This window comes from Macrobrachium rosenbergii, chromosome 12, assembly GCF_040412425.1.
Source record: "Macrobrachium rosenbergii isolate ZJJX-2024 chromosome 12, ASM4041242v1, whole genome shotgun sequence".
In the NCBI taxonomy this organism is placed as follows: domain Eukaryota; kingdom Metazoa; phylum Arthropoda; class Malacostraca; order Decapoda; family Palaemonidae; genus Macrobrachium; species Macrobrachium rosenbergii.
The window spans coordinates 108,151,853-108,170,490 of NC_089752.1; the positions used below are offsets into that span (position 1 = coordinate 108,151,853).

The 18,638-nt window shown below is 34.8% G+C and overlaps 2 protein-coding genes and 1 long non-coding RNA gene across 3 annotated transcripts in view; 2 read left to right on the forward strand and 1 right to left on the reverse strand.

Moving 5' to 3' along the window:
- Positions 1-18,638, reverse strand: part of LOC136843853 (inversin-like) — a 649,403-nt gene that overhangs the window by 534,761 nt on the left and 96,004 nt on the right. The window lies entirely within an intron of this gene.
- On the forward strand, positions 4,067-13,142 carry LOC136843852 (uncharacterized). The gene is made up of 7 exons (XM_067112688.1): positions 4,067-4,542; positions 7,212-7,259; positions 8,488-8,729; positions 9,249-9,369; positions 9,504-9,568; positions 9,691-9,837; positions 12,374-13,142. Exons 1-7 carry the CDS (start codon positions 4,495-4,497, stop codon positions 12,747-12,749), a joined length of 1,047 nt encoding a protein of 348 aa, XP_066968789.1. The 5' UTR covers positions 4,067-4,494; the 3' UTR covers positions 12,750-13,142.
- Positions 15,984-18,638, forward strand: part of LOC136844279 (uncharacterized) — a 28,178-nt gene continuing 25,523 nt past the window's right edge. Inside the window, exon 1 of the long non-coding RNA XR_010854803.1 lies at positions 15,984-16,235. This is a non-coding gene — a long non-coding RNA (uncharacterized lncRNA). The remainder of the gene's footprint in view (positions 16,236-18,638) is intronic.

The following is an 18,638-nucleotide window of genomic DNA, read 5'->3' on the forward strand; positions in this document are numbered from 1 at the left end:
ACCGATGATTTTAATTAGATTTACTCTACTTATTTTGAAAGTTATAAATGTGAGGTTTTTGCACCATATCCACTTCCTTCATGCACAGTAAAATAAAATGAGGAATTGGAGACTTTTAAAATATAGTGAGTACATATATATATATTTATATATATATATACACAATATATATATATATATATATATATATATATATATATATATATATATATATATATATATATATATATATATATATATATATATATATATATATATATATATATATATACACAATATATATATATATATATATATATATATATATATATATATATATATATATATACTGTATATATATAAATTGAAAAAAGAAAATTGGAAATGGTCTTAATTAGTTAAGGGAGGAGGGAAGCTAAAATATGGTGTGTGTGTGAATATATATATATATATATATATATATATATATATATATATATATATATATATATATATATATATAATCACCAATTCACTATATGAATTTCTTAGATTTTCTTCCTAAAACGTCCGGTCCGCCGAACCGAGTAAATATTAATTGATGTTTTGTGATAACCTGCAAATAATAATAATAATAATAATAATAATAATAATAATAATAATAATAATAATAATAATAATAATAATAATAATAGTATTATTCGAGTGTCCCTTTGATGTAATAATAATAATAATAATAATAATAATAATAATAATAATAATAATAATAATAATAATAATAATAATAATGGAGTCTCCCTTTTAAGTAAACTGTCCAATAACTACAATGTGATGTAGACCCAACTTTATGAAATGAAATTTTTCCGCTAGCGATTATTATTGCAATCTAATTTAGCAATGAGCAAAACTGCCTACGTAATTTCTTTATAGAAAATGGAAATCTTCGCTAAACAGCGAAAAAAAAACTCTTGTACTTATTTTAAACGAATTCAGGCTTAAGAAAATAGGCACTGGTGTAGCCGTACAGTTATCTATGAAACAAACCTACTATTGAAAGGAAAGCAAGTGCAAAGCCAGAGAACGCTCACATTAGCGCTAACTCCGCTGAAAAGTAGCGGTAGGGAAAAGGAGCCGATATGTGATTGTAATAGCCACAATGCCCTCTTAACTTTCGGAATTCTTCGCGCTTTTTTGGATACGCTTGTCACTACAAAGCCTTAAGATCCAAGCGCAAGAAAAATGAAGAAGTTACGATATCCCGCAGCGGGAAACGAACACGGGTTCCATAATCACAACGGTGTCACGATGTTTGTAGTGCAACTAGAATTTCCAGTTCAAACGAGGTCGTAGAAAATATGTGTATAAAAAAGCCAGCTGCAACTAAAACCTGACCATAATTCGAACACTTTCATATGGTTTAAATGACAAAAAACAGGAAATATATCAATTGATGTAAATTTACAATATTTATTTTTTTTTATTCGAGAGCATATTAAATAAAGGACTCAATCAGAATATGAGCAAATATTGCAAAATTTATCATAATTATTCTGTGCCATAATGCTGGAACATATTCTAATAAAAAAATAAATTTAATGAAAGAAAAGAATTGTCTGGTCGTGTTTAACTTTATCGTTTGAGGAGCAAAAGTCAAAATAGTATTTTGTGTTGTAAATTGAATTCGATTGCAAGCAAATAATAATAATAATAATAATAATAATAATAATAATAATAATAATAATAATAATAATAATAATAATAATAATAATAGATAAATAAATAAATAAATACAAATTGTCCAGATTAGAAACTCTTTCATCCAGCCTACTGTTAGCTTAAAAATTTTGAAATTAGAAAGACAAAATATTGACGACTTTTTGGCAAAATTATGGTACCAGACTCAACAGAATCTATGAGAAAGAACTGCAAAACCGGATCTTGATGTAAAAATGTACTTGTAAGCTGTTCTGATTATTGCGTCAATAAATCCTCGTTTTATTTTGATACTGACATTGACGGAGAAAGGGAATCTTTCCTGGATAGTTAGATTAAAAAGTTAAGTATACCTTAGTTTAACCAGACCACTGAGCTGATTAACAGCTCTCCTAGGGCTGGCCCGAAGGATTAGATTTATTTTACGTGGCTAAGAATCAATTGTTTACCTAGCAACGGGACCTACAGCTTATTGTGGAATCCGAACCACATTATACCGAGAAATGAATTTCTATCACCAGAAATAAATTCCTCTAATTCTTCACTGGCCGGTTGGAGAATCGAACGCGGGGTCAGCAGAGTGCTAGCTGAGAACGGTACCCACCCGTCCAATGAAGAACAGAGATAGTTAGATAGTGACCCCCAGCAAAGTTTGGGGGTCGTTATCTAGGACTAATATTTCTTGGGGTTCATTATCTTTATGATATTTACAGTCTTTTGTTTATGTTTTCACGTCCACCCCCAACGGGGTTGTACTAAAGGGTGGAGGACACACACGGGGTTAAAACCCTTGGGGGTTACTGTCTAAGAAAGATCCGGGGAGAGGTTTTGGGAAAATGAAAATTGTAGGACTCCCAAAGAAGATTCTCAATAATAAAATATCTCTGACGAATGGAAAGGTTAATACGGCAAGAGAAAAAATAACCAGCTTCCACCTTTTCTTCAGAAAGGCTTCAAAGACATCAGTGATGTAAAATGTGAAAAGAAAGATCGTTTCCACTTATCTGTAGAGCAATAATCGGTTCAGACTCTTCAAGAGTTGCACCGTGGCCACCTTAGTGTAAGATCAGACCCTCAAATTGGTAGTGGTGTAGCGCACACCTCATGAAATTAAAAGTAACTTTTCCTTTTAAATTGAAATCTCCTAACAAAGATGCTGCAACTGCAAGGTTTTCCTCCTGTTACACCTTTCAAACCTTTTACTGACAATTTCCATTTCAGCGCTGAATGACCTCATAGGTCCCAGTGCTTGGCCTTTGGCCTAAATTCTATATGTAATTCAATTCAACAGAGGAAAATAATAATGACAATAAACAAAAAACTGTGAAGAGGGAAGAAATCAAATATTTATTCCAATAATTATTATTTATAGATTATTGTTACTGTTTTATATTATGTTCAGATGCAAAATAGTCACTTTGAAGGCCTAGTGAATTAAACTTATTTGAAATTAAAACCTTAATTCTAATACAGAAATAAAACTGGCAATTGCTAAGGCCTATTTCAAAAAGAAATGATTCACTAAGACATCATGAGAACTGACTTGAGAATCTCCTACCCGGTCCTGGTCGTTTCGGCCGTAAGTCACCTAGGCCGCAACATCCAAAACAATGTAAGACGTTATGTTTATGGTATTTACCGTTATGCTTATGGTATTTACCATTATTATTTCATGTTTTACGTACATCCTCAAGGGGCTGGTACTAAACACGGCGCCCATTTTGCACGTAAACGTGCTTACGGCCTAAATGATTTACGGCCGAAAACGACCCGAATGCCTCCTACCAGGACATTTATCATTCTTTATTGCTGCTCATTTCTAAAAATAAAGTTGTAGCTACACAATAACACAATCATAAGAGGTCATGCCATTAATTTTTCCTACAATTTATCAAGATATACTGTACAGCTTCAGTTCATATGCGAGTAATTATCTATTTTCGCAAACAACGGTGCCACTTTGGCATGTTATCTACGCGTCACCTACTCCGAGGTGCTAGTACTACTGTAAACACCGTATGGTAAGTGCAAGGCCACTTGGGTAAGTGTAAAGTAGACGGCCGTACGAAGATATCGTTTATTAACATACTAATTTGTCGACCACATAACATAGAAATGGGTGTATATAATACTTTGATCTCCGATGGGCTAGTACTAAAAGTAGCATCCAGACAACTTCATACAAACAATGACTGATTTCGCCAACAGAATTCTCCACGAACTCCGAAAATAAATCAAACGACGCGTTATTTCAGGCCTGGTGACTCTACTTCCCCTCATTTCTTCATTACTTTCCTGACGCGCACGTGCTGCTGTCGAAACCATTAAGATAAAAAGAAAATTGAAGAAGTGTCATCATCCCGCGAGCGTTAAATTAAGTTCTGTGGTGGGGAGCATCCAAGGGAGGTGAACCGGTTTAGGTATATAAGAGCGCCGACTGCCTAATTCGGCAGTTACTTTGGCTTCTGAGGTCTTCCTGGGACAAGTGATGCTCTATTGTCTGTGCACAAGCACACGGCAAAGCTGTAAAATTTCCGTTCATTGCTGTGAAAAATACTGTACTTTGACGGCACAAAACAAGCCTTAAAGAAGTCAAACAAAATCGCCTTTATAGCTGTTTAATCCGTAAACAATTTCTTTTCGTGAGTGCGATTATTAAAATGATTTTTTAAGCTTAAGAATTCTTTGTAACCTTGCGCATTCATAGTTTAATTGTCACCCTAGAGACATCAAACGCAAAGATTAAGGTATCATTAGCGACAAGTATACCAGCAAAAGCAATTGGTTGCCTGGAATTTGTGCAGTTCAGAGAAACTCGCTTTAATGACGATGAGAATCGCCAACCCTCTTGACGTTATACTGGCTCTGCTGGTAAGTTGAAAACTCACCTTCTCTCTCTCTCTCTCTCTCTCTCTCTCTCTCTCTCTCTCTCTCTCTCTCTCTCTCTCTCTCTATATATATATATATATATGTGTGTGTGTGTGTGTGTGTGTGTGTATGAGGCTTCTTGTAGGTGTATGAAACAGCAAAATTACTGTCGTAGTTTTTGAACAAGAGGTTCATTCGTGATCCACCAGGTCAAGTACGAATATGGTAGTGGCCATTGCTTTGTTTTTCTTGGTGTCAACCCTAGTTAAGGGTATATGTATATATATATATATATATATATATATATATATATATATATATATATATATGTGTGTGTGTGTGTGTGTGTGTGTGTCACATTGATCCTTTAACTGATTCACCTACTGGAAAGAAAACTCCAACAGCACTTTGTAAAACTACGTCAAAGACTAATCAATCGCTACTCTGCCCTGTGTGTGTGTGTGTCACACATTTCCATCTTGCACGCACTCTCTACTTCCAGGATATGGAAGCACTCCCGGTATCTTTACTACTTCGTATTCTCTTTTCTGTTGAGAGTTTCAGATTACACAGACTTTTCCCCATTCATTCTTCTTCTGCTACATCTTCATCGTATCCATGCATTTCTCATTTTTTCAAACTAGTTACTTCACATACACGTGTAGCCAGTTCATTGCAATAACTCCCATATTGTCTCCTTTCTTTTTAAAAAACAAACTTCACACTCCGTTTTGAAGCATACTCCTCCAATCATCTGTTGTATGTCCTACTTTCTCAACTGGGACCGTACCATACATTTTCCATAAAATATATCTCTGATATATTTGATAGTCCGCTTTTGCAGGTTTCGGTGAGGCGTGAGGAATAGCATTGCTGAGTCTTTTTTTCTGCAGAAAAATATACCTTATTACTTTTCGTGATTTTGATTTTAAATTACAGCTAAACTTTGTGTTATATGGAAATAGCAATATTGCATACTTTCACAACTGTTTTGGGTTTGTGCTCGAAGAGATAGGTCTAATGGCAGACATGGTGAAAAAATAGTTCTTGCATTTGACGAAATCTTTTACTGTTTCCTCTTCTCGTCCTCTCTGTCTGTCTGTCCATTTAAACTTTATCTACCAAGTTTTGTACTTGTCATTCTTCTTGGGAACTTAAGCTGTTTTAGCCTATCTATACGAAGGGCGGTCACTCAGTCTTTCTGAAAAATTGTTTTCCTTTTATTACTTATAAAGTACTAAAAGTTTCACCCAGTCCATACATTCTAGAACCTATACTACTGATATATGCTAATTTTTTTTCGCTTTTGACATTTCAACATTTGCCAAGCAGACGTTAGACTATTAGCAAACAATCTGTGTTTGGTTCTTCTTCTTCCATCTCACAAGGATATCACAACAACAGGCTTATACTGAAGAAGATAAGAAAAATCATGCATCACATGATTTGTCATGTCGATGAATCAGTAAAACGTGGCACAATAAAAGATAACAGTCAAACCATATTCATCGGCAAGACGTTTTTGAACCAAATCTGCCATGTATCTCTGAAAACAAAAGGACTGAGAGTGAAGATACATGGTACTTAATATAATAGTACCAGTATTTCCAGACTAATTTAGCCTGATTTGTCATGACAGACTGCCGAATCGCTGTGCCTCCCCTAATATATGAAAACAAGGATCTTTATTAACTTTTTTAGGGTAGACCATAATTAAACGGTAAGATTAGAGTTTTCACACTCCAATGAACGTTCCTGAGCTAGCCGGGGAGAAATCCTTTTCAAAAGAATCAACAGAACACAGAACAATCGGGCAATGATGTCATTTGACAAAAACAATGAAAGGAGCGATTCCAGATTTCCTGAAGAATGAAGAAATCGTGAGGAAGCAGGACCATGGATAGCCAGGGATGTGGCCGGTGGACGAAGCTCCAGCATTTGATAAACTCGCTTGCTGCTCTATCAGTCTTTAGAAATGTCCTGGAGGAACCTTTTTAACTTATCCCGCAAAGTGTCGAATGTAAAATTCTTAAAATACCTTCAGCCAGGTACTTATAAAACTGAGCCTAATAGCCTTCTGGTGAGATCTTCCTAGAAGGCAAATGAGCATCTATCCCATTTATTAATGATTCTGCTATGTGATGGCCTAGACCACCAGCTCTGCCCTGAAATACTGATAGGGCTTATAGTATTCACTATGAATACTAAAAACAATATTTATTATCATGATTTTCGATGAATTCTTAGTTTTTTTATATGAAAGGGGAACTAATGATGGCGACCTATAAAATTTCAAGAACGAAGTATCATCATAAACTCGACTAGATAACATGTTGAGGGAAGGGCTTATGAAATTTGTAAGGAACGTATAAAGTCAAAACGAATAGGCCGAATTTCTTCTCTTGACTGTTGTTTGGATTCTTGATCCCTCCCTTCCCCACCACAACCCCCCACAAAAAAAAAAAAAAAAAACCTGTGGAAAAAACTCAGTGATGTGAAATTGTTACCGAAAATAAAAGGTCACATTGAGGTGAAAAATGGAGTACAGATTTTTGGAAGAAATTTAAACAATATAACACATAACTTTAGTTTTACTCTTAAGTTCATATGTTGTGTAATTTATTAGTCTCTTTTTCCTAATTTGTATTATAATAAATCTAATCTTCCCATAGGTAACCGTCACCCTGCCGAGCAGCAAAGCAATCTTCGAGCATATTCAGGTAGGCCTATGTTTCATTACAACCTGCTCCACGAAAGGGATTTATCATTGCCCTTAACAGGTTTATACACTAAGTGAATAGAATTTACAAAGGGGCTTTATATATGATATGCATTTGTTCATCTAAGAGTAGGTATTTACACACACACACACACATACACATATATTCAGCTGAGGCCAAGGGAATATTGTACCTTGAAAATGTGTTGAAAATAACACGAAAGTTCTTAGTATTTTCTTTCATTTTTCCTGTGGCCGTAGCTGAATAGATTGTCACACACTATTAAGTGACATATAAGCATCCCCCACACACACATATATATAAGTATTTATACACAGTTTGTCACTAATTTTCATACCTTAAAATTTTAAGCAACAAATACAAAATTTTTTTTACCTAAATAATTGGCAGCCAAAGAGAACTACATAAGATAAGGGTGCTTAACCAGACTGGGATTCGAACCCATGCTCTCAGGAATGGTGCATGGTCAACGGTGGACTCGATGGACTGAGCCATTGATATATATAGGTATGAGTACAGTTGATTAGAATATACCTTTGTAGGAAAAAAGGAAAGGAAGAAGATTTAATAGCAGAAATGAAGCCATTGGTAAACAGAAGCCGGAGAATAGTGACAGCAGTAGTACTAGTATCAGTAGCAGCTTTTATTTAGCAACAATAGTTGCTTTTATTTATTATATGGGGAGAAAGAAGCATTATTTTTGCTTGTCTGCAATGTGAAAGCTTCTCACAATCACGAATCGACAGGGAGGTGAGTCTGATCTCACGAATCATCGTGTCCAGTAGTTGTGATGGGAATTTCAGAGTGCGATGACCGTGTTGCGTAATTTCATGTGTAATTTCCTATCAAAATTCCATCATTTTCAAGTTTGTTCAGCTCTTGTTAATGTTATGAGCACCGTATGACTGAAATTAAACTCCGAAGTAATATGAGACTAGCTAAACTGATTCTGACAAGGAAATTTATAAAATGGCATTTTCTCATTTTATTGTGTATGTGGTATTCATATTTTGTCTTCTCGCAAGTCTATTTTATATGTGTAAATGTGTTCACGTAAGTAGGTACACAATAAAAGGCATAAACAAATATGTATTTTGCGCAAATGCACGAAACTGAACTCACAGTGTCACAAAAATGAAAGTTTCCTTTCAGAGCTGGAAAACAATCCATTCCAAGACCTGAATTTACTTATTTTCTTGTGACATAGGTTGGAATCAACATGGGGACGAAACGCACTAAACTTCCCTACTGCATGGCGCCAGAATTACAACTGACCTACAATTTGTTCGTGGATTACTTTGACACGACCGGGCCTTGCTTGAAACCCGACGGGACACAAGTGCACACTTTCTGGAACAACCATCAGCCACATGACTCGGACAATTTCGCAACTTTTAGCGCCATTTGCATCAAACTGCCGAAAATTTGCCATCTCCTGAAGCGCCAACGGTAATTTCTCTCATTCTCTCTCTCTCTCTCGTCTAAGGTATTTAACGAGGAAGGAAATAATATAATACATAGAGCGGAAGTACTGTAGAAAGATACCTACAGTTTCTCTCTCTAGATTTAAGAGCTTAAAAGATTGTGTTAGAAATTTGCCATTGAGTCACTGATTCATCTTATTTTATTTTTACTTATTAATAGAAGTTGTAGACCAACGTCTGTAATATGATAATACGCTCACTGAGAAACTATGAGAGAGACAAAGAGTTCTGTTTCCTAAAATCATATATAAGCATTTCGAAGGGATGACTTCAAACCTTGTCGACTAATTGCCAAACTCGCACCACCACTAAATCCATCCAGAATTCAGTTTATTTTCAGTTAGACCTTTCTCTAAGGACTCGACCTCTGACTTATCCAGAAAATGGACCTTTTAGCACGACGACAACACACACCAAGGAGACACGTGACCACCCAAACGACTGTTAAGTCTATTTGAGATTAAGGTAAGATTTCTATTCCTAGAAGCGAGCGCAGTTTCACGGATGTGGGGCAGCGAGTGGTCGACTCCATGAAGAATAACATGCACTACCTCTATAGTCTGTTGACTGGTAAGGATTCATCATTGCCTCATGATCAGGTGTTGGTAAGTAGTCACTCCTTGGAACTTGTTTTCTATCCTTCACCTATGAACGATGAAATTGAATGGTATTTTTTCATCATTGTTAGGTTATTGTCATGAGTGTATATTAAATTTACGTCAATCTCTTTTTCACAAAGACGTCTCGTTTCGCAACGGTTGAGCCGGCCGACAAAGCAAATTACATCGATTGCAAACATAAAAGGTGAGTATTCGCAAACGTCAGAGGACCTTGTATTCTACTGTAATTGTTTCAGATATTTTATATTGTGCGCATTTTATATAAGTTTTTAACCCCCTTTTTTTTGCGATTCTCTGCCATTTTAGCTGCGTTCACCATGGTATAGATCTGTGTGAGACTATAGAAGACGTTGCTTTCCCAGTGGTTGGTAGGTCCGCCATTACGAATGCATCCGTAACCATCTTACAAGATTATCCAGAAAGAGTTCAGCCCATTTTCTTCAGAAAATGCAAGTAAGTGGAAAGCATGTAAATAAAATTGGAAGATAGAAATGATGCAGAAATTAAAATAAAAATGGGGCAAGGCATGGGTGGATTTCTACAGTAATTTTAGTTAATATATCGCATCTATTCGACGTTTACATCATTTCTGGAAGGCCTATCAGTCAGGCATATTGTAACTTCAAAAGAAATTTGTTGTCATTTGAAATCATTCAAATTCATTCACACAAAGTATTTTCATCTTTGAAAGTTATTAGCTGGTTTCTGTTCTTCAAACAGGAAGATTATGGTCCTCAGATTTGTAGAAAAAATACCATTTTTACGTAGGCCTGATAAAGTTATCATCATCGCCACCAACGATGACATCTTTTCAGGGTTACAAAAATTTTTCTGCAATGTCTTTCCTTTGCAGGTCTTCCAAAAATCATCATCGCTCATTTCCCTAGTGACGCCACCCTCTGAAATCTCATCTTATGGTCTTTCCCAACTCTGTCTGGTTTCAGGAGTCCCCGCTCATTTCACCCACCTCCCAGTCTCATGGGTCTCATCTTTTATAATTATCTAAACCTAGGGTTCCCAATTTTCTTTATGGTATAATTTCTAATTCCATCCTCCAGTATGACACTAATATTCACTGACTTTATTTTCAAATCCCAAGGGTTTTGTTGTTTATTGTCATTCTTGAATCGCCAGTCTAAAGGAGTGGCACTCTTAATCCTTGTGTGACAGTTGTGTCTACCTTAAAAATGCAAAATGTTTTGTTAACTTCAATTCTTTAAATTTGTTGATAAAACAAACCAAATCCATAGTTGGATACGAGTCGCTCTAGTTCATTTTATAGTGTTTTGTACTCGTAAGGTCCATAAGACTTAGGGACCGCTCAAAATGGTAACTCCTTAGTGGGGAGAATTTTGGTGTTATGAGCGTGACAGTTTGTTTCTGGGAGGGAAATTCATTTCTCGGTATAATGTAAGGATTCCACATAACATTTTCAGATTTTTTCCTTTGTTTCTTTTGAAAAGATGTAAATCTAGCCAGGAAAAAGAAAAATAAAAGATTCTGCAATAGACTTTTATTATATTTTAGTAATACTATTGAGAATAGCTATTTAATTTTTTTGCTAATTATATGTTTAAAATAAATCACAAACTCAACCCTTGTTTGTACTTAACATTTTCTACAATGTGTTACATGACATAGAACCCATATCACAAACTCATCCCTTTTCAGTTATCTAAACTACTTTATATGGAACTCAGAAAAATATTTCATGGTAAATTAAAATAATCTTATCTCCTTCTGCATAGTCTTTTGTGTTCTCAAATCACATAAAGAATAAAATATTTTGTTATAAAAAGTGTCATTGTCAGTTCTTAAATTACTTGTCCATTATAGAACGGCATAAGAGCATTTTCATTTCAAATTTTACTGTGATTCTTTATATCATAACATAAAATGTTAAGAAAAACTTAAAGTTAGAATTTCCAGGTATCAGGCTAAACTTTAGATTGCAAAAAAAACACTAATTCAGGGGTTTTACTAGCTGATGTTACAAATTTTCTAGGGGAGAGTCTGGATATTTTTTAGTGTGACAAGAGGAACGTAAAAATTAAACAAAAAGTGTTCATAACGGCCCCTTATGCTTTTAGACCTATTTTAGATGCTTATGATTTGTCAAATTAATCCATAAGAAAATCTTAATTCCAATATGTAGCAACCTTACGAACAGCCGACTCATTCTCCAAAACTCTGTCAAATTCATTCGTGAAATTCTTGAATGAAATCTTGATATATTTATAGATAGTCATGATGTAGGTTCGTTGCCTGCAAACGTACTCATTAATGAAGCAACAGAATTTCTATGTAAGAGGATTTTGCCTATGGCAAATAACTTTGCTTATGTAAACTGTCTCTTGCTGTTTGTTAGGAAATTGTAATCATCAAAATTCAAAAGAATTTACAAATCACATTTACAGACACATGTATATATGTGAGTGTGGATCAGACAAACACACTGTTTATCACAATGTCACACAGTCACACATTTTTACAAACACACACACACACACACACACACACCGGCCTGAGTGGGGATATGGATATATAACGGTTGTGTATATATATATATATATTCTTGTAGTATATATATATTGACTCAACTGTATCAGTCCTAAGTCAATGGCTTGAAATAAAGTCACTAAACCACGTCAGGTGAGTAAAACCGGGACTTATTTTTCAAGAAAATGTAGAATAAACTATAAAGACCTTGTTCAAAGTTCCGTTTATATATATTATGATACGGATTTAGTGATATATATATTAGGACATGCGAGCACGCTATATTTGACTTGGTGCCTCCTGTTGCTGTGGGATGCAAACAGTATAGAAAACCTTAAAGGTATCTGAGCATCACTACTAGCCTGCCATCATCATACTTTCCAATAGCATTCTCTGTTATCCTAGCTTAGTCATCTAGCTGAATTGTAAAAGGGTCTCGTTAAATTCTGACCTAGTAATTATAACGTATCATGTCCTATTCTCCTTCCAGGGTCTACAAATCCCAAGTAGTGTACGGTCACTGCCTTCAAGAATACCTTCCCGTCAGCGTCTACGTTTCATCCACCTACGACACCGAAGTCCTGTCCCAAGATTTCGTCATGGTCGAGTCTGGTTGCCGCGTCGTAGCAGATATTACTGTGCCCGAATATGGCCCCAAAGTCGAAGGTTTTCTCGGCTCTCCCGTGCCTATTTATGTCGGGACTGGGTGGGAGAGACAAGCCAATGAGACGTGGCTGTCTTCTAACCATTCAGAAGTAGGTCTAGAACCAGCGTCGTCTGCAGAAGACCTTCCCGCTCGTAATAAGACTGGTGATCCCTTACTAGGGCTTGGTATGAGGAGAATAAGCGACAGGCGACTATTTTAAGGAATTATAAAGCCGTTGTTCACAGTTTTGATAGATAGAGAGACAGATAGACAAAAATACAAAAATAAAAGTACGATGAAAAAATAAAATCAACTGGTTCAAAATCTACGTAGGAAAATTAATGACATCAGGACGAATTGACTATTATTTATTTCTAAAGTTAGCGTATTTTAAGGTACCCGATTTTTTTAAAATAAGGGAAATTATTAGATATAATTTACACGTAACAAGAATGATTTAAGGTTTTAGTCCTGTTGTGACCTTTTTGCTCATTCTGTTTCGTCATGTTTCCATTAAATGTCTGTAAGAACGAACATTTTTTTTAACACTTGTACCTTTGCATGTCGTGAGTTTTAGTTTAGGAAAGCGGCTCATAATAGACATTATATATATATATATATATATATATATATATATATATATATATATATATATATATATATATATATATATATATATTAACTTTATCACATACACAATTGTTCTGTGCATTAGTAGAATTACTAAAAGGACCTCATTCAAACTGGATGGTATCCATCCAGTTTGAATGAGGTCCTTTAGTAATATATATATATATATATATATATATATATATATATATATATATATATATATATATATATATATATAATATGTGTGTGTGTACATGTCATGAAACTAAGACAATATCAGCATAGTCTTTTCCACTGTATGTTCCTAATACTGTAATCAAACCATGATTGTAATTGGCATTAATAGAATGTTTAATATTTTTTAAATGAGTATACTATGAAATGCATATCCAGTCAATAATGATGATCGTCTTTAGAACAAATGCATTAAGCATACAGGCAAAAATTTCATCGAAAATGACTGACATACTGCATACTCCTACACATTTTCAGCACATGAGTTGCGAAAGTATCTGAATTTATGTTCACCCTTTTCGATGAATGCAACTGAAATATTTTACTTATCAACAATATGGTTTGTTATTTTTGAAGGATGTAATGTACGTAAACAAAGACACATCATGTTCATGTTTATTTTCGTATCATTTCCCACTGAAATATATATATATGAAAAAACCATGCAATTGTTCCCCGTAGATATTTGTCCTGAGACTTTCACCTCCATAAAGAGGAATTGCAGGGCCGTCGCAACTGCCAATCCACACGGCTTGTAAAGTTGATGGATTATATGTAGTTTTTTTTATTTCGAGTAAAATCCAGTTAGTTCCGAAACCTGATTTACTAATAAATATACACAAATGATATTATTCTATGCTCAGAACTGAATATTCTTGCCCAAAATACGATGTTGAATTTCATTTTATTGGTAAGCCTGGATCTTCAAATCGTCTATGACGGGCGACGTGAATTTTGCAATGGGTAAGGATGGTAGACAAATTGATATTTAGCATCTTTATTTACGTCGAATTTTGCGTAATTTTCCTCTTTTAAGAATTGTTTATTTCAAATCAAAGTTGAATTTTGATATATCAATAGAATTTTCGTTTTAAGTGTTAAGATAAAGATCGTAATAACAATAATATAAATTGTTTTCTCACCCATCAATTAAAATGCAGTTGTCCACTTGCGCTGATTTTCTTTGGTGGCCAATAGATGGCGTTAACGACTTGCTTCTAGTAAAAAATCCTTTAAATTGTTCTTTCGAGAAAGGACTGCACGATGACCACGTGGCCGCCTTAGAGTATACGTAGAATTGAAGACTTAAGTACGATTTCATTTATTGATAATTAGTGGAAAATTAGTGATTATCGGTGGTTTAGTTAGGAGGCTGAAACTGAACTCAAACTGAAGTGTAATTTAACCTTTGAAGAATTTAATAGCTTTCTTTTATAATCATGAAACAAACCCAAGAATCATTAAATTACAAAAGAGAGTCATGAACAGGTCATGCAATCATTTAATCCCAGAATTACTTTCGCAGAAGGCTATTATAAAGGACAATAAATATCCACACTCATTGCAATGTTCCAGATGGAGGTGAAGTGTGCAGTATGCTAAAATAGGGACAATACGGTAATGTTGCAAGCAACGCAAGATTCGTCAAAGCAGCAAGGAACTGTACTGGGAGCGAAAGTCTCTCCTTCTATAACACGATAAGATGATGTTTATTGGACTTCTAATAATGAATTTGCGCAAAGCTACAATGTTTTGCCATTTGTTTGCAATACGAAAATGTTGAAAACAAGGGGATATCCGTCTGCATAGCAGGAAATAGCTCTAGGATTTTGTGTGTGGGGGTGGCAAACCAGCTTGACTTAGAAACTGGATAAAATGCAGTCTACAGGGCCTTAAAAGGCTTTCATGCATGCATAATTGGCTTTTATTAAAATGGGTTTGCAAGACTGCAACGTTGCAATCAAGGCTAAATTCGTGAAAATAACAGGTTTAAAGTCTTATGTTTTTTTTTATAGGAGCCAACAAATTTTACTTGAAATTGGATAAAATGTAGTCTATTTGATTTTAGGAGGTCCAGTCCAACTTTTGCTGCTTCGAACTGGATAAAATGCAATCTACTGGGACTGTAATGACAAATATGCATTCGAAATCACAACATATTGCAATTTGCTTGCAATACGGCAGGGTTGCAAACAAACCCATAACGTATACAAAATAGCAAAACAATTAGGGTGTTTTTGGGGAATGAACCAGCTCTTGCTTCTAACTGAAGAAAGCCTCTCGATGTCGGTCATTGAATGTACTGACACTTCACTCAGTAATAAAAACTGAACGTATGTTTAGTGTATACTGACAGTACCAAAATAATGACAGTATTTTTAATTACAGTAATACTGATCGTGCGTACGGCCCTTTAGTCTCAACCAGCGTTGCCTTTGCTATAGCCGGAGGACAATTGCGGGTATTATTTTATATAGCAACATAAAATATAGGTTTTTTCTGTTGTATTATGATGTGATTTGAATGATTTTGAGGTTTTATTTTCATCGCAAATGAATACTTATCCTTCCCCGCAAATGATATACTGTAAAATTAATAAAATGACGACTTGTCAGAATACTGCACACGGCAAAACTGTGTTTACTGATTACAGTTTTGCCGTATTAGCTATGGGAGATGACCATTTTGTACATAATTTGCCAGGGAAGGATAAGTATTCATTTGCGATGGAAATAAACTCAAAATCATTCAAATCACATCATAAGAAAAACCTATTTTTATGTTGAAAGCAACCGCATGCGTATGGTGACGTCACATGTCAAATCGACCAAACAGTGGATTCAGGTTTTCCGAGAAGTCTCGAAACCCTTTTTGTCATACAGCTTTGGTTAAAAATTCTCAGTTCATGATATAATTTGTTTTGTGTTATCTTTCTATTGTTAAAAATCGGCGACTTTTACGTCAGAATAAACCTTTGGTGCGACTGTTAAATGCCTGGACTGTCAAAAATAGTGTTTTAAGGAGAAGAAGGTGTCATTTCCGTGATGTAGGCCTACGCCTGCTCCGAAACTAGTACCAGGTGAGGAAGATATAAAAAAATTATTCGTAATATTGGAAATGTAATTACGCGAATTTCTCAAAGGGAAATTGTAGGTAGATCTAAGCCGGAAGTATGTATTAACAACTTGGATATTCATCGATTGTGGCCACTAAGGCAGGCCTAGCCTTAGAGAATCACACTGGTTAGTATTTAGTGTCTGGTAGTCCTAACCTAGATAAGTCTTGCAGGAAACCTAAAACTTTTTGGTATATTGTATACTTGTAGATTTTCTGTTTGAGAAAATGGAAGAAAAGTACTTAAAGGTACAGTTATGGCCACGAAATTAAATATGGAATATTACTGTAGGCTAGCATGTTGGTAAATTACAGGAAAGTTCCGCAGGTCACTGTGTGTAGCCCAGTTATTTTTCTGAAGACTCCAGCCACCTCCCACATTACTATAATCTATATTTTTCTTGAGTAAAACACATCAAAACAAAAGATTCCTGATCACAACATAACCTGTGTAAATGTTTAATAATGGAGGAAAAAAGTTAAAGTATGACTTATAGCCTAAGGTAAGACAAGACCAGCCTCCCCCCTCAATAGATAACACAACAAAATTGTAACCAGTAAACGGCCCTATGTTACATTGTTGGTATTTTTTTGGTTCTTTTCATGCCCTATAATTTCGTAGCCATTTTTGTGTGGAAAAACCCAAAATGGTTGATCATGCACAAATGGCTGGTAAAAGTTTGTTTCTGGTCCGAATGCCAATTCCACATGACGGCTATTACTAAACTGATTCATCTGCACTGTTTCGCCATTTAGTACTAGCCCCGGGGATGTCAAATTTATTTCGCCGTGTTTAGTACTAGCCCCTAGGGGATCAAATGTCCCGAAGTGCATCTCCCAAAACAAACTTTTAAAAAATCCACAACCATTTACATGTATTTTATTTTGAAAAAATCCACAACCATTTACATGTATTTTATTTTTTATGATAAATATTAGTTTGTAAGAATTATGTATGAAGAATATTTTTTCATTTCTTTATGAAGATTTAGAATATATAATAAGTCGAGTAGGGATGTTTGGACTGGAAATGAACATTACCCAAATGGCTGGCTGGAGTCTTGCAAAAAATTACCTTTAGGCCTAGTACCAGCTCCTTGGGGATGATTGTAAAAACATAAAGTCGGCAATTTACACAAATGAGGGCCTCAGAACCAGAAGGTTGTAAACGCCACTTTTTAAAAAATGAGTAAATTGCCCTCAAAGTCTAGCATTCATTACTCTGCTTCTAAGAAAGATATTGATTTAAACTAAGTTTCATATGAAAGCCCTACTCTTTAGAATTTTTTTGTGAAAATTTGAAAAAAATTGTAGGGAGCGCTTGCGCGCTACCATTCAAAATGTCCGCCTAACCCCTCACATTTGTTTATATTCTGGTCATAACCAGCACTTAAACCATAGTTAAATGTGTAAAATGATAATAAAGTGTTATTATATTCGTGGTATAACAACAATGGATGTATAATAATAATAATAATAATAATAATAATAATAATAATAATAATAATAATATTATTATTATTAATAATAATATTGATGAGTAATCAATATAGTGTGATGGAAAATAATAATAATAATAATAATAATAATAATAATAATAATAATAATAATAATAATAATACAGTAATATTAGTAATAATGATGTTGACGATGATAACCTTCCATCATCATAATGTTTAACCATTAAAAATGGCTGGCCTACAGTATATGCAGGCACGAGTTTGTCTGTACACCGAGAAACATATTCTTGGCCTGCATCTGCAGTAACTTAACATTATTTTTTTCCATGACGTTTCATTCCTTGTCCTTTTTCTTCCTCTTGGCCATTTACAACATCACAGTGATCACTTTCACTATCAGAGGAAGACATAATGGCGCTAAATAAGGGATAATAATAAAAAAAAAAAAATCACGACACTTAATTTCTTTTAAAAATCACTAGACTGGGAATGTAAACAATAGCGGCGATGTAAACTTGATTGGCCGACACTTTTTTATGCGGGAAAATGCTGATTGGCCTAGAACTGAATACCTGTTTGTAAGATTGGCTATGAGCTGCTGCATATGCAACCTTCTGGTTGTAACTGAGCTCTTATGAGGCTGTAAGATTCAGAACATCACGTTCATTCATATAGCTAAAATCGATAATTCCTACTGTTCCATTAGGGATTTCGAAATGAACATTACTGAAACGGCAAATAGCTTAGAAATGCCACGAATAGACAGAGGAAACTTTGCCACATTTACTGGTATGCCTAACTCCAAATCGGTGGGGGTGGCGTTTACAACCTTCTGGTTCTGAGGCCCTCAAATTACCTCTGTAAATTTCTCATATTACCGAACTTGTACTGTATTAGCCTATATACAC